The sequence below is a fragment of the Xiphias gladius genome, chromosome 20 (genome assembly GCF_016859285.1).
Source record: "Xiphias gladius isolate SHS-SW01 ecotype Sanya breed wild chromosome 20, ASM1685928v1, whole genome shotgun sequence".
Taxonomy (NCBI): domain Eukaryota; kingdom Metazoa; phylum Chordata; class Actinopteri; order Istiophoriformes; family Xiphiidae; genus Xiphias; species Xiphias gladius.
In genome coordinates this window covers 6,153,828-6,176,818 of record NC_053419.1, presented here as the reverse complement: position 1 = coordinate 6,176,818, position 22,991 = coordinate 6,153,828, and the positions used below count along the sequence as shown (strand labels likewise).

The 22,991-nt window shown below is 40.9% G+C and overlaps 3 protein-coding genes across 3 annotated transcripts; all 3 read left to right on the top strand.

The window, feature by feature from the left end:
* Positions 1-1,007: 1,007 nt before the first annotated feature.
* Positions 1,008-6,487, top strand: LOC120806405 (bile salt-activated lipase-like). The gene is made up of 11 exons (XM_040157555.1): positions 1,008-1,070; positions 1,518-1,665; positions 1,823-1,942; positions 2,077-2,274; positions 2,427-2,557; positions 3,005-3,112; positions 4,401-4,515; positions 5,045-5,231; positions 5,386-5,589; positions 5,950-6,159; positions 6,288-6,487. Exons 1-11 carry the CDS (start codon positions 1,008-1,010, stop codon positions 6,478-6,480), a joined length of 1,677 nt encoding a protein of 558 aa, XP_040013489.1. The 3' UTR covers positions 6,481-6,487.
* A 2,672-nt stretch (positions 6,488-9,159) lies between these two features.
* On the top strand, positions 9,160-13,002 carry LOC120806670 (bile salt-activated lipase-like). Its single transcript, XM_040158038.1, has 6 exons — positions 9,160-9,165; positions 10,283-10,441; positions 10,745-10,944; positions 11,381-11,590; positions 12,609-12,787; positions 12,899-13,002. Exons 1-6 carry the CDS (start codon positions 9,160-9,162, stop codon positions 13,000-13,002), a joined length of 858 nt encoding a protein of 285 aa, XP_040013972.1.
* Positions 13,003-13,123: 121 nt separating this feature from the next.
* zgc:92275 (cholesterol 7-desaturase nvd) lies at positions 13,124-22,536 on the top strand. The gene is given in 12 exon segments (XM_040158037.1): positions 13,124-13,228; positions 13,230-13,316; positions 13,318-13,378; positions 16,463-16,654; positions 17,055-17,080; positions 17,082-17,168; positions 17,171-17,209; positions 17,534-17,658; positions 17,854-17,979; positions 20,916-21,067; positions 22,372-22,481; positions 22,483-22,536. Coding segments are annotated over 12 exon segments (1,164 nt in total).
* Positions 22,537-22,991: the final 455 nt, after the last annotated feature.

The following is a 22,991-nucleotide window of genomic DNA, read 5'->3' as shown; positions in this document are numbered from 1 at the left end:
TCAGAGGTTTGGAGTTAGTTTAAAGGTTTTATCTTATCTCAAACCATGTGTTTTTGCTAATCTGCGAACTACTCCACCTGTTTCTATAAATCAACAACACCATGGTTTCATTACCAACTAACTTTACAAGGACTGCTGGACTTTCTCTCGTTTTAAATATGGGTACACATACACTGTATGATCTGTGTTTGCCATATTTTATAATAGTATTTTAGTAATTTACAAAAAGAAGGGGAAACAAGCATTTACAACATTTTCAGAAGAAAACAACATTCTTACTACAATAGAGTTGTGAAATGTTTAAAAGTTTGCTTTTTTGTGATATCTGATTTTGGGTGTTTGAGCTTTTGAGTTTTATTGAAAAAAAGATTACTTAATTCATCAGGATTTCAGTTCTCATAATAGAGCAATGCCCCTGGACATAATGCAGCCAGCAGTTACAGTTTCCAAAAAACTGTATTAGCTGTTGCAAAAGATTAGTTTCTATTGACAAATGGCTTCAAAATGTTTCAGTATTCAGAATCCTGCCCAATTTCAGTAATTGGGAATGAAAAAAAGCAATATATTGTCCCCTCCATGTTAAATACCAGCCACTCTAGTTTAGATTTGGCATAAAGAGGGTATCTGTGTGAGTCTATGTAAGACTTGGACTTTATTTTCCAAGACAAGTGAACCTTTATGACCATGTACCAAGGATTTGCCAAAATACAAAATTGTGAAAATGTGTGAAAATAGACTGATCAACCCTGATCATTCTATATGTGTTTTGTGAAACATACAACATACAATATGAAGTGCGGAACAGAGTGGACTCGACTGGATGCTCTTTCACATCAGAGGTCAGAGGTTTAGAGTCCAAATCATGGTCAGCGGGACCACATGGTGACAGTATGGATGTAAAGGTTGCTTAACGGGAGTAAACAGCTATATTTACCAGTAATTCTCCTGCAGGGGGTGCTTGTTGTATATAAGCACCTTGAGAGGCACCCCCTGGTTCCCGGACAGCCATGGAGAGACTGAAGGTTTTGTTGGCTGCTGTCCTGTCCCTGGGAACAGCCTCAGCAGCCAGTGTAAGTCTGTAAGAATTTTAACTGATTAGAACGTGCAAATATGTGAATCAAAAAGCATACACAAAGATGTCTGACAAATTTATCGGTAACAGAAATAAAATCTGTTACTGTTGGGATGTGATAATTCTTAAAGTGCTGTTTAGCCTTCACTTGTAGCGAGTTTATTTCATCCCTGTGAACTTGTGATTGCAAATTATCAGATGGAAATTTAACAGCTGCTCAAAAACACCTGTAAGGTTTAACTTGTAACAATGTAACATAACACTGAAGGAGAGGTTCACGGTCTGTCTTATCGTAACACTTCAACATAGAATATAGACCTTCTACTTTTTGTGGTAATATATTTTTTTAAATGTCACAATTTACTGTTTTTTCCCCCCTTTATTTGTAACAGTAGGCACCACTGTCTTCTACTGTCACCCTTTTTTTTTTGGACTGTATCTCTAGCTGGGCGTGGTGCAGACAGAAGGTGGCAGCATTCGGGGACAGAATATCCCCCTCGGTCTTTTCCGCTCTGTGGATGTTTTCAAAGGGATTCCCTTCGCTGCCAAACCTGGGACCTTTGGGAAGCCCGAACCTCACCCCGGCTGGGACGGTGCGTTCAGACCTGATCCGACCCAACAGAGTTGAACATACTTTTTTTTTTTTTTTTTTTTTGTATAGTATATATAGAAGCGTAGACATCTTACCTACTCTGCAAAATCACCCCTTCAACTCTGAGGAGAAACGATCAGTGTTCCTCTCCTCCCCAGGCATACTGAAGGCAACAAAGTTTGCCAAGAGATGCCTCCAGATCAGCATGCTCCAGACTTCGGCTTTTGGTAGTGAAGACTGCCTCTACCTCAACATCTGGGTTCCTCACGGTCGACGCGGTACCTTTTTGTGTGTGTCTGTTTAGGAATGTTGGAGGCGTTGATGCAGTAGAGGAAGCGGCTTGTAAAAAAAAATAAATATATATATATATATTTATTTATTTATTTTAAATGCCTCTCTTCTTCTCCCCAAGTGTCCTCAAACCTCCCGGTGATGGTTTGGTTTTACGGAGGGGCCTTCATGGTCGGGGGCTCTATGGGGCCGAATTTTCTAAACAACTATCTGTACAGCGGCCGGGAAGTCGCAGACAGGGGCCATGTCATCGTGGTGTCAGCGGGATACCGTGTGGGAACGCTGGGCTTCCTCAGTACGGGGGACTCTAGCCTACCCGGTGAGAATAAGTCATCGGAACTGACCCGAAACTGAAGAAATCCTATGTGTTACTTTATATCTAGCGACTGGAATAAGGAATTAAAAGCAGCCTCGATGCCCGTGTGTCGGCGGACCTGTTGGCGGTGTTAACGGGACTTGTCACCATGACAGGGAACTATGGTCTGTGGGACCAGCATGCTGCCATCTCCTGGGTGCACAGGAACATCCGCTCATTCGGAGGGGACCCTGACAATGTCACCATCTTTGGAGAGTCTGCAGGGGGAGCTAGTGTCAGCTTCCAGGTGAGAGGCTTAACAAAAAACATCACACCACTTTATAATAAAGCAAAAGTAGTGGCTTTCTTGATAGTTCATAAATCCCTTCTTTTTTATTTAGAGGTAAGTAATAATATACTAATAAGAACCATTTAGAGGTTGCCGGGTTAAAGAGAATCCATTTGGCTGATGTATATCATTCTCCTGATTAATAGCTGTTAAAGCATTAATAAATCTTTTACTAACCCCTAATGAAGCCCTTATTTACAGCTTATAACCCCCCTATAGAGTAATACTCATAAAATTTGGCTGCACAACAACTAATATGCCATGACTATACGTTTCAGTCATCATTGGCAAGTTTAAGGCCTGCTATTTCATGATCATTTTTCCACCACTTAAGCTCGGCAAATTGGCAAATAAACATAACCACAAATAATACTTGTAATACTTTGTGTTTGTATTCCCTCACAGACCCTCTCCCCCCACAACAAAGGGCTGTTCAAGAGAGCCATCTCCCAGAGTGGTGTTGCCCTCTGCCCCTGGGCTCTAAACAGGAACCCACGCAAGGTTGCAGAGGAGGTATGTTACTGTCACACATCATGGGGATGGACTCTGCCGTTGCAGAAGAAGACCTAAGTTTTGATTTTTGGATGGTAGAGATACAGACTAATACAATTATATTATTATTATGTCCAAAGCTGATACTAAGAATTGGAATTCTGACTGTGAATAAACAAAATGCCTGCTGCTATATGTTAACTGTCACTATGTTACATACAGTGTAAATTTAAGTTGCGTATACTGCACATCGGAAGGTAGTGAATGTCTTTACCATCAACTTTGTAGATAAATTGCAGGTTGATTAATTTGCTAGTGATGCCGTTGTGACCTGTGTGTAAAGACTCCAGACAAAGCACTCATTTCATTGGTATTTATACCAAATATGTTAATGCTTTATTGAGTAACATTTCGCCAGTACTAAATTGTCTGTGAAATAGCCAACTGCTATCAGTGAATCAGTAATCAGTCTTTGTCAAGATTGTTGGCTTTGGCAAAAATGCTGGCATTTTGGCATAAACTACACACTGATTGTAGGTGCCTTGCAGTACTTAAGAAGTGAGAAAATAACTCTGATGGGACTGATGGGCCACTGACCTTCTTCTCCAGGTCAGGGAACAGCGGAGGGCTGGTAACCATAGGCACTTTGAAAGAGAGTCAATCTGGTGCCGGCACTGGGCAGAGAGTTATGGTTGTATTTGACCCACAGTAATTGCTTACTCCAAGAAGGGGTTTTGGGAGGCGAGACAGCACAGGCTGGTTTCCATCTCCTGTTTGAAATGCTCCGTCTGGCCGTTGGACCGAGGAAGGAGACCTGAAGGGAGGCTGACAGAAGAACAGATTAGCGAGCAGAACTCCTTCCAGAGTCCAGAAGTGAACTGTGGCCCTCTGTCTGACACTGCATCCCTGGGGAACCCATGGAATCGAAAGACCTGATTGAACATAATTTCAGCAGTCTCTTTAGCGGCCAGGAGTTTGGGCAGGTGATGATTTAGAAAATCTGTCAACAACTGTGAGGATGGTGGTAGTGCCTTCAGACGGAGGCAAACCCGTAACAAAGTCCACGGAGATGTCGGACCAGGGACACTGAGGAGTAGGCAGGGGTCGGAGAAGACCAGAGAGAGATTCTTGTTGTGGGCACACAGTGAGCAGGCAGCAATGAACGATTTTTAGAGGCTGAAATAGATGAAGGTTACCAGTATTTCAGCAGGGGAGAAAAAACCCATTGGCCCAAAATGCAGTGAGAATGCATCTTGCTAGCGTACTTAAAACAATAATAAAAAGGCTTGATAACATACCATGTTCTCAGGTTGCTGGGAACGTCGGCTGCCCCACTGATGACAGGATGGTGGCCTGCCTGAAATCAACGGATGCCAGGACTCTCAGCATGGCTTCTCCTCGTATCCAACAAGGCTCCCCCGACTGTGAGCATTATTACTTAACATTCACAAATCATGTAGCACACTGGAAATAGTCAAATCATGAAAATAGAACTGTGCTGTGTACACAGATGAATCACCTCATAGTTAAGTGAAATTATTCGTTAAAAACTACGATTCAACGTGTTAAATCAATGTATCATAGTAAAATTGCATTGTGGTTTTCAAAACAGCTAAAATGTGCTTTACCGACAAAAAAATGACAAATAAAAAAAGGACTTACCATAAGAAGCCATTTTATTGCCCCTGACAAGGAGGTTATGTTTTCATGTCTCTCTGTTTTTTTTTTCCGATTTATTTGTCAGCAGGATTACGCGAAAAGTACCGAACCAATTTGCACCACAGTTAGTGGAGGGAAGGGGCATGGGCCAGGGAAGAACCCATTCAATTAAGGAGCAGATCCGGGTCATTTATTATGATTTTGAATTTTTTTCCCTGAAGTTCGGTGTATGTTGCTTGACATTGGCCTTGGCGGAGGTGTAGTTCTAGTTACATCTGTTTCAATCCATCTCAGATCCCGCTGTGGAAAACCTGCTTCTGTCTCCTGTCGTTGATGGAGACTTCCTCCCTGATCAGCCTGGCAACTTGTTCCACAACGCCGCTGACATAGACTACCTAGCTGGGGTTAATGACATGGATGGACATCTCCTCACTTCGAGCGACATTCCTTCCTTTCGTAACAAGAATCAAGAAACTCCTGTGTAAAACTGATTTGTCTTAAGAGGGAAGGCATTTTGCTTTAGGCGCTCCTATAGCTATGAAATTTAAACCATGGAAAACCCAGGAAGGGAAGTAATGTGGAAGCCTGCAGAGTCCTTTCACTAACAGAGCTCTCTACCTTATTTTTCTCTGCAGAGAAGATGTAAGGCGGCTCCTTGCTGCTTATACCAAAGAGAAGGGACAAGCTGGTTTGGAGATTGCCTTCGCTGAATATTCATCCCACTGGGGGTCAAAACCCAGCCAGGAGACCATCAAGAGAACTGCTGTGGACATTGGGACTGATTATATCTTCCTAGTTCCCATTCAGACTGCCATTTACCTGCATGCTGCAAATGCCATGTGAGACTAAAAACACCTCTTAGTTGCTGTAGGTAACTGCTCAAGTTTAAATTATTATTGCAGATTAAAGATTTACCATGTTACATCATGTTAGATGCTTTGGCAGCAGTTACAGTGTTTAACATCTGAACTGAACCTCCAGTCCAACATTACAATCAGTGACCTGCTACAGTTTTTGCTTCATACTCAAAATAAAAAAAATCATACTTAAGTTAATGTTTGAGAAAAAAAAATCAAGATGGGCTTTCTTTTATGCCTTTGGAAGGCAAGGGCAAGTTTGAGACTGGCATCATCAGATTGTAGATGCCGTAGTAATGCAGGACAAATGACGAGTAAACACACTGTGATGGTCTTTAACAGATCTGGCCGTACCTACTCCTACCTGCTGTCTGAGCCCAATTTAATGGCTGGACCAGGGAAACCCTACCATGACTGGGTGGGCGCTGACCACGCTGATGACCTGCAGTACGTGTTCGGCAAACCCTTCACCACACCGAAGGCTTATGGAGACAGACACAGAGACCTGTCTGGCTATATGATTGCATACTGGACTAACTTTGCCAGAACTGGGTAAAACACACTGTGCATGCATGTGGAACATTGCAAAATTTTAACTGCTTAAGGATTATTTTACAAAAGCTTACTGGAAAACTAATGAATACTTTCACAAGTATTTCTTCCTCTATTTATTTTCACAGAGACCCCAACAAAGGAAACCTGAAGGTGCCTGTCACCTGGCCTGGATTTACCAGCACTGGACAGCAGTTCCTGGACATCAATGCAAGGATGAACGAGAGCTCCATTGGACAGGAAATGAGACTAAGTTTTGTTCGCCTGTGGATCAGCACCCTTCCCAGCCTTCCATCGTATGATGCCACAGATGCTCAGTGATGTATTTTTAGTTTAAATTAGACAGTTATTATACTAATAAAGAGTGTTTACATTGAACTTTATGAGTGAAAAAACACTGTGACTTTTTATATGGTTAAATCTGATTACCTTCCAAAAGTGGTAGTCTTTAACATCATCGGCAAAAAGCTCTGTGGGTGTCATGATGAATAAATATCTGAAGACCATTTAAACATACTGCAGCCATCAGCCCTCAATTCGACATCACAAAAATACTTTCTAATTGAGATACTGTATGTCTCACAAAATGATTGAAAAGTGACTATAAAAACAAAACCCATCATCAAAAAAGAAGTTGAATGCACTGATTTTGAGTGTGCACGTCAATTGGCTGTTCCCTAAACCCCTCTCCTGAGCAGCAACTGTCCAATCATAGCTTAGCAACCACAACAAGGCATGGCATAGCTGTCAAGCTTTGGGTTCCTCCTCGTGCTGCAGCAGCAACGGTGGTGCTCTCGAGCAATAAACAAAAACAAGAACCCAAGTCCAAGAAAATGGATTTCAGTACGTTTGCAGCTCTAACATAAGCTGCAGGGTCCCAGTGGAGTTATGGGTAGTTTGGGTTGAGATTAGTATCACAGAAGGAGAGTGGTTGGGGTTAGGGATAAGGTTATTTTGATGTTAATGTAACGGCAAAATTGATGGGGAAACAAACTTCACACAACAGCTGCTCTGTCCTCTAACCCCACTCTTTCATTCCAGCAACCCCAGTTGTTACCAAAGACGCTGTTATATTTGCCAAACTCATCAATTAGTCTTCTTCCAAAGCATTTTTCCTTATAAAAGTAAAACATATGGTTTGCAAACAGGAACAATAAATCATTAATCTAGCTGTGTTACTTCCAGGTACATTTTAGTAAGCAGTTTTTTTCCTTATAATAATGTACTGTAATATTAGGACTACTTAGCTCTATAGGAACAATGCTGCTTCTTTATTTCCATTTCTTGTACAAGTATGATCAACTGCTGAGGATGCTGACTTACTGTCTGGGGTAATTGGCTTTAGCCTCAATCTTTTAGCCTGGTATCATGTATGAAGCCATCAAATGCATAGTTAAGACCCTTTGGGTTCTTGTTTTGAAATGAGTTTAGCCACAGACAGTGTTTTCAACGAACCCAAAGAGTTAACATTAATTAGCCAGCTAACTAAAGGTGTTACAGCCATTAAAATCTGGCAGGAAAAGTTTTCACATCTGCTGGCAAAGTTGATGGTCTCCTGCTAAAAATGAGAAGTTCCTTTTGTGTACTTCTGTGGATCTGCTGCCCATCCTTTCAAAAGTTACTACAAAATTTGGGTGATAATGCTATCACCCGAAATTTGGGTGATACTGGTACCAGCAAGTGCAGTGTACGAAGGAAAGCTTAACTTGCACAGCAACAGTAGCGGTGGCTGGTGGAAGTTAGAGCTGTTTTGCCATAGGTAAGATGTGGTTTTAAATCGGGTCTAGCTTCATAGAGCTAGTTGTGATTCCATTTTATAAATAGCTTTTTATCCTCAGCATCTAAATGGTTAAAGATATAAACTGATGAATTGTGTGGCATTGGGGCATCAAGCACACAAAGTAGAGTAATGGGCCAAAAATGTACCTGAGGGTCATAACATGCCTTAAAGAAGCTGAAAAGAAAACATGACATATTTATGGAGACCCAGAACTTTCTGATGAACAGATAAAATCTAAACTATGACAATGAAGTTCCAGATACAGTATATTCCCAACCATCTGCTGAGTTAAACTGCACCTCCATTTCATGGAAGAGAATTTAATTCCATATTTTCAAAACCGTATCACTTCTGCCATACGTACCAGTGTAAATGTTGGTTTTGTGAATGTGTGATCTCTGTCGAGCAAATTATTCGTATGCTCGGACTTTTAAAGCAACAGCCGATAAAGTAGATACATGAAGCCGACCTTTCCGATTTTAGTGAATGCCATGAACCCAGAGTAACTGGTTAAGCTGTATGCCTTATGTCCACTGCACCCGGCTGCTTTCATTCTGTTTGAGCCATTGCTCAATGTCCACTGAAAACATTTCAGAGCCACCTGCTCTTCAGCAGCATTACTAATACAGGTTAGAGTTGTTTTACCGACATTTTTCCGTATTTACAAGCATATTGAAAACACATCTACGGCTCTGTGATCACAGACAGCAGGAGGGCACCAAATGGATACTTAACCAGCTGACGCTACTTCTCTCCATCTAGCTTTTTTCGTTCTTTCTCTTCTCTTTTTTTTACTTTCTAGCTACGTATTTACAAACCCAGCATACAGTATATATTGGTGAATACTGTACGTGCTATGACGAAGTCAGTAACAAATGAAATGCCTCATTAAGTATCAATTTTAAGTAACTTGCCATGAAATATAGAAATGTATAAACATTCGTATGTGAATTTCAGGCATCAGAGAGAGAGAGAGAGAGAGAGAAAAGAGCCTCATGTGCAGGCTCATACAATGCATTGTTGGGAGGTGTGAGGAATGCACTAGTGGAGGTAATAACTATAAGTCCTACATGCAGAAAAAGAAATAAATACAGGAGATGGAATGTGCCATCATCACTCAAAAAAGAGAGCTGGAGAATGTATTTCAGTTGTTGAACCCATGTCGCGAGCTGAAGCGAATTCAAACAGAAGAGCCCGTGGACATTTTCACACCAGCTAGAATGGCAGTGAGTCATCTCCAGCAACTGCAACAGACCGGTGAACACTGACTCTTAGTGTGAGCGGGGTCTCGTGACCTCATGATCAGTCTCAACAAATAAATGTGTCAATGAAAAAATGCTACTCAGACATTTGGTTGCCCAACCATGTGGCTTTAAAACTCAAATCACATAATACTGTATTTCAGTAATCAAATAAACAGACATTTGACTCTCCTATCTCAAAAGCTTCTACTTTGAATATGGCTATGGTATTTTCACGACATACAGTATAATCACAGCTGGATATAAACCTTTTTTTCTCCTAGGCCACCTTTTCAAGAGTTATGAAAATTATCCTTGATGTTTTACTACATGTTATCTTACTTTATTAGATTTTTATCAGTTTATTATTATTGCTTTATTAGTCTGTTGCAGAGTTTGATCTATTCTAGTATCTAGTAGTATCGACTTAAACATTGTGGGAACAAGGTTTAAAAAAACACAAGGTGATTAATTACGTATCATTTAACAGTGATGAAAGCAGTCCCGCAGAGTACACACTGTTCAGATGCTTTTTATGGGAGGGATCACCTGTAAATATAAAAGTTTGGGTGACAACCTGCACTAACCCAAATGAAATGTTTTGAAAGTGGCTTATTCTTTGATTGCTTTGTTACCTGACTGATTCTTTTATACCTTCTCCCAAAATGCCACATTGAAATGTAAAAACAAAATGTGTCATAATATTTCCATACACACTTTATATGTATTCTCATCTGAACAACTGGCTCTTATTCTCTTTTGCCTGGTAGATGCCAGAATATTCTTTGTTCACTGAAGTGGTACAAAACAGCCTCCATACTATGCCTGACTTTTCTTATGGGTGCCTGTTTGTAAAGGACTGGTTCCTGTGGCTCTAACAATGGCCAGCAAACGTAGGGTGTCCTCAGGCAACAAGTGCTACTCCAACACGAATGACTTTGGGAAAATGGAAAAAAAAAAAAAATATATATATATATAAGAGAGATAATGCACTGGAATGTTTTGATCTAGCGATTCAAACAGCAGTGGAGTTTACAGAACTTAGCTTAGAGTTTAGCTTTATGTATGCATTCAGACGCATATAAAATGTCAATTTACTAAGTGTCTGAATGAATATTTCCTGACGGATGAGCCTCATAATTTGTTCCACAATGCCGATGACATCGACTGCATAACTGGAGTCAACAACGTGGACGGACACGTTATCACTGGTTTAGATGTTCCCTCGATAAACTTCCCACTGGATGACACCCCTATACGAGTTTAAGGCATTAGGTCACAACGCAAAAGATAGTTGCCAATTATGCAATACATTTACCTACAGCCATGGCCTTTGTGGAAAAAGGTGCCCTCTAGTGGGGTTTCTTTGTTTTACCAGTAACTGATGCTCTCTGCTGTAACCTTCTACAATTAAAAGAAGAGGAAGAGAGGGGGAAACAAACCAGCATTATATGCATGCAGCTAATTAACCACATAATACATATATCTAACATGTATGTATCTAAATGGTGCATTAATAAATTGTAATTTTCACTTACTGCACACGTATCCTGTTTTCAGGGAGGATGTGAAGAAGCTCCTGGCTTCATATACTAAGAGGAAGGGGGAGGCTGGTTTGGACAATGCGTACTCCGCATACACATCAACCTGGGGCAAAAATCCCAGCAGGCAGACTGTCAAGAAAACCATTTTGGACATTGGAACAGACTACATCTTCCTGGTTCCTACAAAGGCTGCCCTCTACCTTCACGCTGCCAACACCACCTGAGAACAGGATCTTGCAATATGGATATCACTGTATATTTGTATACAATTGTTTTATACCCCACCTTTATATGGTGGGAAATAAGAGCAGGGAAGAGCACTTTTTTCCTCAGGGAAGCCACTGGGTTTTGTAAATGTGTCTATATCCAAAGTGTGTTGCTATCCGCCACTATTTTTTTTAAAATACTATCCCTTGGGACAAATACTATTATGTTTTGAAGATCTCTTTTGTAAAAATTGTGTCTTTTTTCAACGATGTTGCTCACAGACATTGCCCTTAATCAGCTTGTCAGATATACACATTGATTAAGGAAGTGATTTATTTATTTTTTTATTTAGTTAGTTAGTTTTTTCTTCCAGCTATTAATTGTATCACTACCTCCTCTTTTGGTTTGGTGCAATTAATAAAGCCTGATCTGTTTTTGTCCTATCAAATAACTGGCCGTACCTGCTCTTACCTCTTCTCCGAGTCAAACCGTTTGGCCGGCTTCCGCAGGCTCTACCCTACCTGGCTGGGAGCTGACCGTGCTGATGACCTGCAGTATGTTTTCGGAAAGCCTTTCACCCTATTGCTGGGACACTGGCCTCGCCACCATGACATCTCTACCTACATGGTGTCTTACTGGACCAACTTTGCCAGAACTGGGTAAGCAGTGATTCTGCAGACAACACCAAGAAACATCAATGAATTAATTAATTGAACTTGAAATGGAAATAAAGACGACCTGGTACGTGACTGTTTGAATTCAGTTGCACTTTTCTCTCGTTATGCCCACAGAAACCCCAGCAAATGAGAGCTGAGGGTTCCTGTTACCTGGCCCAGATTCACCAGCACTGGAAACCAGTTCCTGGAGATCAATTCTAAGATGGACAAGGACTATGTGAGACAGAAGATGAGAAAGCGTTATGTGCATTCCTGGACCAGTGTCCCACCCAACCTACCAACGAACGTCTCAGAATGAAGAGCTTCTGCAATCGCCTGTGCAGTTGCAGTGTACACCTGTAGATAAACCAGAATTGGTTGATTAAAAATAAATGAATGACTATTTGCATATGATATTTACTTGTTTTTAAATAATTTTGAATAACTTTATTATTTTATGAATATTGTCCTTCTGTAATAAATGTTCTGCTCAGCTCCAGTAACAGGACAAGAAGCCAACATTACATTACAATCTGAGATCTCTGCAGTTATAACTTCACAGAGCATTAGCGATAAAAGACCGCAAGGAGGATGCGTGCGGAATACGAGTCAGCTGTACTCAGGTTACAGGTTACAAACTTGCCAATATGGCCGGAATCTTCACATTTACGCAGACCACATTAAACTAAACAAACATTACAAATGGAATAAAACATATGAATAAAGGAATGCAATGTATACAGTGAACCGAGGGACTTCACCTTACACATAAAACTCATGGAAACCCCTGTCCACATTTTTTGAGCAATTTTTGTCTGGGGCTGTTTTTCATGGTTTGGCATCTTAATGCTACAGTATATGATGATATTTCAAACAATAGTGTTCTTGCAACTTTGTGGCAACAGTTTGCTGAAGGTCCTTTCCAGTTTCAACATGACAATGGCCCTGTGCACAAACCCAGGTCCATAAAGAAATGGTTTTCCCCAGTTTGGTGTGGAAGAACTTGACTGGCCCTGCACAGAGACCTGACCTCAACCCCATCCAGCACCTTTGGGATGAACTGGAACACCGACTCTGAGCCAGACCTTATCAACCCAACATCAGCGCTGGACCCCACTAAAGCTCTTCTGGCTGAATGGGATCAAACCCCCCTGGGGCCAGGTTCCAACATTCTGCAGGGAGCCTTCCCAGAAGATCGGAGTCTGTTAAAGCAGTAGATTAGCGCCCATGATCTAAGGTGTGTCCTGTAATGAATTTCACCGGTTTCTCTGGGTTTGACAAAGGAAATAACTCAGACCATTGTGTTAACAGTTGCAGTCGGGTCAGAGCCCCCAGACCGGCCCTGGGTGTGGCTCAAACAGGGCGGCGCACCTCGTCCCCAAGGGGCTCGTGTCCAGCGTACCACTCCCGGGTGACACATCGTGGTGGTAAACTAACTCATTCATAATGTGAACGTGAGGGGCGACGCCGTGTCACTGCAGAGTGGGACCGTGACACCAGAAAGGGACAGCATGTCCACTGGGAAGCCAGCCGCTGATGTCGGCTGCTCGGTGCCCCCGCATCATCACCGGAGCGTCCCTCCTCGCCGCGGGCTGGCTGTACAGGCTGCTCCACTGTCCCCCCGAAGCTGCACAGGGCGCTAGAAGGTGTGGGATACACCGCAGAGGACGGTCGCTCCGGAGCCCAGGCGGCAAACGAGGTCCGGCGCAGGGGGAGGACTGGAGAGCTGCGATCCGGTCTATCCAAAACGGCTGGTACTGAGGGGCGAGGTCAAAAATGTCTCTGTTCTAGGTATGATCCGTAGAGCCGGTTGCATTACCACCACTAAGCCACCAGCTGTCAGACTTTTATTGTGTGTGACGCATTCACTTGTAAGTAAAAACTGGACATGACCAGAACTGGGTAACTATCATGAAGAAGACACTCAAGAAAAATATTAAATAGTGTAAACGATACATATCAACTGATTCGTCCAGCCCCCCCCCCAAAAAGGCCATGGTTCCCCAAACATCAAAGTGTTTAAAATGAGATCAGGTAATGCCAGACAAACGGCTCAGCTCAGCAGTGGGACTGGTAGTGAAGTGAACTGAGTATCTTTTAGAAACTTGAAGACGTGATCTTGGGCTTTAGAAGAGCTCTCATGGGAATTTTTCACTGTTATTCAGACATTTTATGGACGAAACGATTGTTCAGTCAACCAAAAAAATTATCAGCAGATTAACTGACAATGAAAATGATCATTAGTTTCAGCCCTAGTTGATTCAGCCCTGATTATTCAATGCTGGCCTGCCAGTAATCCTCATGGTCGTCAGTTTACCTGACCAGTTCACCGTCTCTGTTGTCTTAGGCAGGAGTCTAGCGAGGCTAAGTTGCCTGGGACTGAGAGACAGGCTCATTTTATAAAGTCTTTGGTTCACCTTTCGAACACAAAGGCCTACCGCCTTTGTTAGAGCAGTTTACACGCTAGGGTGTTTAGTGATGCTTTCTTTTTGAACCTAGCCTCATTGTTTCAAGTCAAGCAAGCTTGCAACAGCTTGTTTGATTTAAGAGTGTTATGGAGGTGGATGTTGTGGTTAATAATGTTAACTGAATAATCACATAATGGTAGAAAAGCTGCAACTACACCGTCAATCTATCTGCTTATTCCTGATTAACCTTTTCACTGATTAATGGCTTTGCCTTGGCAAGAAAATGTCATAAAATTGTGAAAAATGCCCATTAATTTTTCCTTTATGATTAATTTCGTCTTAAGAGCACTAGCTGACCTTTTTGATTTAATTTTTATGGTGATCTGACAGCCAATCTATCCTGCATCAGGTCCTAATTATCAATACTATGACGATATAATCAATCTCAGTTTTAAAGCTGTTAATATCTTATTAATATCTCCGTGTTGCTTGACATGTAGCAGCTCTGTTTAAGTTTATTTCATGCTGATATGTGATTTATTTTGGCATATTTTCATTGCAACCCATGATGTAAAACAGATACGCCTTTCACATTTTAAATTTGTTATTCTCATAGGATGGTTGGTGGGACCGTTCGTGGTGACACCGTTTTCTGAAGATTGATTAATCGATTAAATATAATTGTTTGTCAGTAGTTATGTTTTTTTTCCACTGTTTTCACTGGCGTCCTGTGAATGGAGTTTGCTCAGTTGTCAGGGAGATTTATCTGTTGAACGGAGCTCAATGGTGGTAGTAACTAAAATGGATGAAATCATAGCGCGTGTCAACAGAACTGTCTCCATGACAGCTGTCACGGAGACTGTTTGTGTGGTCAAGAATAAACTGTCTGATTGTATGTCTCGATCACATGTTGAAAGACTGCTTTCTATTTTGGATATCTTACTGCAAGCTCTACTGTAGCAGGTTATTAAAGCCCCCACAGATTGAAAGTGCGATGCAGATCAGTGGTTGCCAGAGTTGGGATGAGGGATTGCCAGAAAACCACAGGGGTGTGTTGGCATGTTGGAAAACATTAAATAAAGTACAGACTGTTTTCCCCCAGAGGACATTAATGACTTTCTGTCCATGATGCTAAATATACAGTGTATCATTTATTTTTCTTATATATCCCTCTGGTTTCCTTTGTCCCTCTCTCTAAATCCCTTTCAGCACAAGTTCTTCCTCCAGCCCCAGGCATTTTACTGTCTCATATTATGTTGACCCAAATCAAAACTTGGCTTCCTTCAGGATCTGCATCCTGTTGTGAATGACTGCAGTGTCTTGCTCCTAACTTTTCTTTGCAGTCATCCATTGACATCATATATTAAACTCTGCCAAGTGTGTCTTTTTCCCCGGCCCTTTTCTCACACATTGCGCTGTAGTTCAGTTCTGCTGCACAAATGTCTGGCGACAGCAGTGCGATGCTGTGTCACACCTCATTTGGATGAGCCTCGTTTTGGATTTCTCAGAATTTTACCGAGGAGTGCGCTGACTGAGCACCGCTAGCGCTGGCTCAGCGGTCACTCTTAACCACTGTCGCCCAGCCTGCAGTTAATCTGAGCACTGTAGGTCAGCCAAAAGTCAAGCCGAAGACAGTAGCTACAGTAACTAGAGAGCTCCAGATGTGGTGTCTGACTGGGCACAGATTCGGTTTGCCCACTCATCAATACAAAGAGGTTAGAGATCTACCATAGTAATCTACCCGCGGAATCTAATCAGACCAGGTGATGTAAGGAGTGTAACCATCTAAAGCCGTGACATCAAATGTTTGCTGCTTATCCTGCGCAAAACAGTTAAAAAGTGGGATGAGGGTGGAAAAAGGCTAACGAAGAACTTAAAGTGGCCTATATTTGTATAAAGCCACTGTAGAATTTGAAAATTTCACATTTTGATGCCCCCCCAGTTGTAGTACTAAGAGAGACACTGTGGTACACAGCAATGCAAACCAACCCCCCTCATGCACATTGACTGCACCTGTTTTCACTGTTAGCTCCATCAGCCATCAGCATAATTTCAAAAATCACACAAAAATTCTGCCATTAGAGGCTTAATGATTAATGAAACAACCGTTTTTAATAATTGTTGCCGCGACACATTAGAGTAAGTGAAATTTGGCACAGTATTAACACTCTAATCTACGATGAGCAAGTACATGCTATGCTTGTTAGTCAAAGTCTCACTTAATAATTCATTAAATTGCTCCAAATAATTGGGTGCTGAGGAAGATGTTCTGAGAAATATATAACAAATTTGTAGCATGGGTAACTGCTGTATGCTTATTGTTCCTTCCTCTCAGTCACTGTTCAACAAATTCGCAGTTTCTTGTTATAGATTTGTCAGCGGAGTTAGGTACAGCCATATTTGAATCATTATATACTGATTCTGGGTTGTTTTAAAAGCCTGCCCCTACCGTAATCACTTATCCTAGGTGAGCAGGTGGCAGTGTTCAGACGAGGCCAGGATGGGAAGGCCTATGTGGTGGATGCCTACTGCCCTCACCTGGGCGCCAACCTGGCTGTAGCAGGACGGGTGGTGGGAAGCTGCATCGAGTGCCCATTTCATGGATGGCAGTTTTGTGGGAACGATTGCAAGTGTGTGAGGATCCCCTGTGCAGAAAAGGGTATGAACTGAAGGTGATGTTTTTGTCCGTTTACAAATGACAAAACTCTGACACTTTCATAATCTAAAAAGATGTGAAGTTCAAAAACGAAAAAAGGGAAAACTGATGGAAAGTCCAGAAGTAAAATGGTTCGTCCTCTGCGTAGCATGAATATGCTCAGATCGACTTCAGATTATGGTATTCTGTCATTTTATATGGTGTTTAAAAATTACATTAGTATAAGTCAACAGACCAGCAGTGTTTGTTGTTCATATGCTGATGGTGGTGAAACAGTTATCGATAATTGAACATCCAGTGGTAGCAGTGAACAGTGCTTTGTCAAAATACAATTGAACATTACTCTGTTTACATCCTGACTAAAGTGACTGTGATTCAGATTCGGGTTTCATTTGTCCTTCAGTGCCAGAGTTTGCCAGGGTGCGCTGCTTGGCCCAGCTGCGAGGTCAACGGCCAGATCCTGGTTTGGTTTCACTGTGATGGTGAAGATCCTCAGCAGACCAACCCAGAGCAGAAGGGGAGATTACAACAGAACATTTTATCAACACGCACATAGAGGTGGGTACATATGTGTGTATGGATGTGTTTTTGTTTATGTAGCATGAGGATGTTTTAGTTTGTTTGAAGGTTAACCCCAAATTTGTTAGGTGTTTTATTTTGTCAGTTTTATTTTTATTTTGTTAGCTGACCAGAGAGTAGGGAGGGGAAATGACCATTAGCTCCTAACATCTGTTCACTTTCAGTCCTCAGAAAATCCACTTTTTGTAGCTGTACATGAATTCAGGACATCAGAATACCTCCTCCAGGCAGTGTAGATGGTTTGGACACTAATCTTTTAACACAATCACGAGAATGGTTCATAGTGTCCTCTCCTCTCTACAGGAGATTCCTGGAAATGCAGCAGACATCGCGCACCTCGCTCATCTGCACAGCCCGGGCATCGTCAGCCGTGTAGATCTACACTACACCAACAGCAAAATCTGGGAATTTTTGCGACATGACTGGAAGGTAAGATGCTCTTGCAGATAAGAAAGCTGAAGGTGTTATTTATGAATGATAGTGTATTTCATGGCATTTTGATCTTAGATGGTGCAGAATATATTTATTGTGGGAGGATGTAGTATTATTGAACAGTGTACTTCTGTGTCTGGATGCCACTATAGGCACTTTGTGTGTATGCACGTGTGTGTGTGTTTTTTCAGGGTTCAATGGGAACCAGAGTCAGAGCCCAACAAGCATTGTTCTCAGATGTTGGTGAAACACGCTCTAGCAGTGTTTGGACACCAGTGACCTCTGCTGGAAGGTCAAGTTGTGGCCAGACAGGTACAGTGAAGTTCAAAGTAGATATGCAGTTAGCCAATAATTTCCTGTGATGGACTCTAAATTATATTGACAATAATTAATAATCTAAGCAATAATTCAATTTGAAATAAAAAGAGTTTGCCATCATAAGGTTTAAGATGGAAAATATCTGCTTTAACTCAACTCAAGACCACAGAACTGTGTGTCTTTAAATAGCTGTTGAATTTGGATGAAAAGTTAACACTACCATGGCTTCAGGCTGTTTTGAAGACACAACAGCTCTAAGGGTTTTGATTTCAGCCTTTAAACATCTACTCCAGCAGTACAGAGTCAAAGGGACGTTGACTGAGTTTGTAATAACATAACTGGCAATTACAAAACTAGCAGGACTGAAAATCTCAAAGTCTCCAGTGTAGAACATCAGTGGCCTGAATGCAGTGTCCATATAGCTGCAGCTGCGAAACATACTGGTCTGACGCAAAAAACACCATATTCTTTAGTTGGACGACCGCAGTGCAGTCTGTACCTTTTTATCTCCCCCGGTGAATTGAGTATACTGAATAAATGTACCCAGTATTCATTCAGTCAGATCTGATCAGAACAACACACTGTGGCTTTTCAAGCATTATCATTTTTTATTATCATTTTGATAACCAGCTTTAACCGATATACTGTAAAAGGGTTACCTTGAAATTAACAGTAACTCACTGGTATTTTCTGTATTTTACATTGCAGTATATTACTGCAATATAATTACAGTAGAACACCCTGTGCTATGTTTCCCTAAATGTAAAATACTATATTCATTTAAAACAGTATAGTACTGTGAAAACTAAACATGAACTCAATGGCAGCCAGTTGCCTGCTAGTTACTGTATTTAACATTGTAGTGTTGTACAATAATTTATTTACAGCATTATAATCAGTGCTGTGAAGCAGTGCACAGTCAATTACTGTATTTTCACCAAAACAAAAAAAACTACAGTCACCAGCTGGCAACTAGTTCCCTGCTAATCACTGTATTTCCTCTTACACCACCATTAGCACCATTACATAAGATTGGCTAACAGTAGTGTAAGTGTAAGAAAGAAAATAATAAATCCTATAAATATACACCAAAAACAATCTTTATATTGTTTTGTTTTTTAAAACAACTTTTTATTGAACAAAAAATCTTTTCCTCTGCACATCATTCTAGTGAAAGCACTATTCCAGAGTAGATATTGATCAAGAAAAAAAAAAAATACAGAGTAAACAAAACAAAATCAAAGTAATGAAAGATCAGCAGCAAAATAAGAGAGGCAGAATATATGAATAAATAATGGGGAAAGGGAAATGTCTCCAGTTAACCTGGGTAATGGATCACTGGTGTAAAATCCCCGTTTCCAGAAGGCTGTGGCTCCAGAGTAAGTAAACCTGTAGAGCACTAACACACTGGCAGCTTGTTGTTCCTTACAGGATTCTGGTACAAAATAAGCAACTTAAACTAAACCCCCTCTAAACTCAAACACGACCTTTTTGGATGTTTGTTTTCAATATATACACTTCTCAGCACAACTCAAAACAACCGTTAAACTCACCAACGACCGCTGAGAGGAAAAAAATACCCGGTTTTAAAAACCTCAGCTGCAATCGAGTGATCCAAATAAGCTGTGCTCAGTACTTGGTTAGGAGGAGCCTATAAAGCCTCACATTTCTCTACAAGAGTGAAAAAATGCGTGTCCCTTTTTTAGACACAGCTTGTAGATGCATTATTAATCTGCATGATTAATCTGCATAATTAATCTGCAGGTATTACTGACGGGACATTAAATCTGGCCTGAAATGTAGGCTCTGTCTCAAAACTCATAAAAAAAAAAAAAAAATGCAGGAAATTAACTCAGAATAAAAAAGTTAATGAATGCAAATTATGGGGAGGACCAGTAGACCCAGTGTTTCTGATAAGGTTTTATTACAAAAACATTCAGAAAGTGTTAAAAGGATAGGTCAAGTTTGTCAGCTGTTTTCATACCTTGAAGATGAGTCAAAGCAGGTAACATAAGAAGAACCAGAGTAATATACTGTAATATAGATCTACAGCATCAGATGAACAAACCTCATGTGCTACAACATGATCAGGATTGCCAGGCTATTGAAGTCCACTGCAGTGTCAAGAAGCTCTAGGATCAGTTTAGCCTTTTAACTAATCATACTAAGGTTTGATATGGACAAGGGGAACCTAACCTTAATTCAGCAGTCTTTCTCTGAGGCAACAGCAAGTGGCTCCTGTGAAATACAGTACTGTATATTAGCTTCATATTTACGGCGTCAGGAGTCCCTCTACTGACCTTTGTCGCAGGTCTCTCTCTAACTCTCACACGCCTTTCCTGCTGCCAGTCTCCACTATCCAGTGTGATGACAGACCTGCCAAAAAACAACGGCTGAGATGAACAAAAACACAAAACCCAAGTAAAGAAACAAAAGAAAGAAGGAAAACACACAGGTGCAGATTGTTGTTTTAGTGTTAATAGGACTGAGGTGAAAACAAACAAATCAGCCTCAATGCATTGGTACAAATCCACAGTCAAATTCTTCCACAAATTGTTGTTTGTGGTCTGAGGAGTGATGTTGGCCATTTGTCTTCATACCATCTGCCAGCAAATTGTGAACTGGCTGTTTTGCAAAAATACAGTAAGGTGCAGGCCTTCTGTATTCGGTGCAGTATTTTAGAGGAACAGCATAAAATATGTATGTCTCACAAGTTTCCCATTATGCCTCATGACTTACAATACACTACTCTTAAATACCTTCACTGTATTTTACTGTTGATAAAACAGTAATTTACTGTATTAACAGAAATCCTTTACAGCGTATGAATGTAAATGATGAGTTAGTCTCTAGTGCATAGAACCACATGATAGGTATATCAACAACATCAGCAACTTTGGATTGTGCACATCACTTTGCATATTTTCATTCAAAGTATTGCCATATATGAATATACAGGCCGGGGTGTAATCATGCACTGTGTGACTCCAGTGGAGCCTCTGCTGCAGTGTGTCTCTCACACTATCCTCTATCAGTCTAATAATCCCCCTATGGTGCCCAAATTCATCCTCAGAGCGGAGTGCATTCGGGAGCAGTACACATTTACCTTCTTCCGTCACTGTAAAATAGTCATTCATTGTCAAATCTGTTTGCCTAGTGTTTGAGCTGCTGCATCACAGGAGAAAATTCTGAAGCCACTGCTGTTTTGTGATATCTGGTGGGGAAAAAGCAATTTTTTTTTAAAATAAAAATGAATCAAATGACTTAATGTATTGTGAAATGGTTTGCTTGCAGTGATAAACCCAAAGAATTATCACAGAATGTGCAGCTTTTTGGAGCTTTTTAACCTCTTTTAGAACATAGTTTTGGTCTCCAATAGCAGAAGGCTGCTATGTTGTAAGGTAATGTTGCAAGTACAGAATTGCTCTAATGTGAAGACATCATTGTGCATATAAGTAATATTACGTACATAGTAAGTGAATAGCCAAATGTACAAATGCAAATGTGCAAAAAGTGAAAAGCAATGTGCGAGGTAGAATCACAGCACCAGCAGAAGTAACACCACACAGTCACAGAGAAGTGTAAACAGTCCTCATTGACTTGAAAATTAGCTGCAATGTGATGTGATGTGAAAAAAAAAACAGTCGTTGACTGACAGAAAAGAATAATAAAATAAAAAATACCTAATAAGGTGGCTCCCAAGAAAAGGGGTGTTTTTCTGAATGGTAATCTAAAGTTCAGAGCCCATAGCAGTGTCTCCAGAGTGGGTCTGCAATAAGTTTATTAGCTAGATTTACTAAATCCGCCATTTGATTAAACACAGGGCAGACGCAGATGGTGATCGTGTTTCCCCTTCAAAGAATATATATATTTTTAAATTGAATCATTTCAAATTATTTTATTTAATTATTGTCATTTTGTTTCTTCATGTGATATTAAAACGAAGAGCCAACAGAGGAAGCTCATTTTTTAAAGGGTAGTTCAAGAGGTGGAGTCTGAGTGTGGACTGAAATGCCAGATCTCAGCAGCTGATGGAGTAACTGTGGAGTGGCATTTAATCCGCAACACTTCACACAGAAATCCCTGCTGATTAAATATAATCATTTAATGCAAGGAGACGGTAAAAAATACAGATTGTTCCTTGTAGTTTTTCTTTAATTTTTAGTCAAACGTAAGTGAAAGACTGTTCCCTTTCAAATCTTCTGAAACCAGCAGAAGAAGGAGGACAGATGAAGTGCTGAGTTTAAAAAAACATATTTCTAATAGACTTTAAGTTGTATATAGTGTTAATATATATTAACACTATATATATATAGCTATATATAGCTTTGTGTAATCATAATTTACACAAAGCTTGTCCAGTGACCTTTTCCTGTTTTCTCTTTGTATCTAGTTTGAGCGAGAGGTGATGATCTGGAACATTAAGAGGTATATCTCCAAGCCTCTTCTCGTGAGGGAAGATCCAGCCATCCAGAAGCACAGGCGCTGGTTCAGTCAGTTTATACAGTGAGAACAGCCCGCGGCTGCAATACCAGCGCCACACTTTAGACTTTTGACCCCCGGGGAGGACAGGAGGAGACATCAGCAGAGAAGAATGTCAAGTCAGGGTTGGCATTAATGACACATCTCAGAGGAGGGAGTCCAGATTGGGTTTTTATGTGTCACATAAAATAAATTAAAGGAGGAAAGGAGACGGGACTTGTTTGTGGGATGGGGCTGGCCTTGCATTTTAAAGCCCAAATTTTACATTACACCTGAAAACTTCCTCTTCTTGGGCTTGTTTGAGTGGATGATATGACTTGCCAGCCTCATAGAGGCAAGTACCTGAAGTGCAACTGACTGAGTGACCTCAGCCCATAAAGGTGAAACTTTGATGAACCAGCACTAGTGATCAAAATAAGCAATACTAAGAACACCTGAATTGCCTCGTTGCGGTGCTGACAAGAAGATCATTAGATTGTAAAAACCGTTTCAAAATGTGGATAATCACATATACAGCGACATACAGTAT

What these genes read in the sequence shown, in the direction of transcription:
- LOC120806670 (XM_040158038.1), top strand. An exon ending in CTTCACGCTGCCAACACCAC is followed by an intron (nt 10,945 to 11,380) that starts CTGAGAACAGGA and finishes GTCCTATCAAAT; the next exon opens with AACTGGCCGTACCTGCTCTT. An exon ending in AGCCTTCCCAGAAGATCGGA is followed by an intron (nt 12,788 to 12,898) that starts GTCTGTTAAAGC and finishes TTGTGTTAACAG; the next exon opens with TTGCAGTCGGGTCAGAGCCC.
- LOC120806405 (XM_040157555.1), top strand. Translation starts at nt 1,008, where the DNA reads ATGGAGAGACTGAAGGTTTTGTTGGCTGCTGTCCTGTCCCTGGGAACA. An exon ending in GAGCTAGTGTCAGCTTCCAG is followed by an intron (nt 2,558 to 3,004) that starts GTGAGAGGCTTA and finishes ATTCCCTCACAG; the next exon opens with ACCCTCTCCCCCCACAACAA. An exon ending in AAGAATCAAGAAACTCCTGT is followed by an intron (nt 5,232 to 5,385) that starts GTAAAACTGATT and finishes TTTTCTCTGCAG; the next exon opens with AGAAGATGTAAGGCGGCTCC.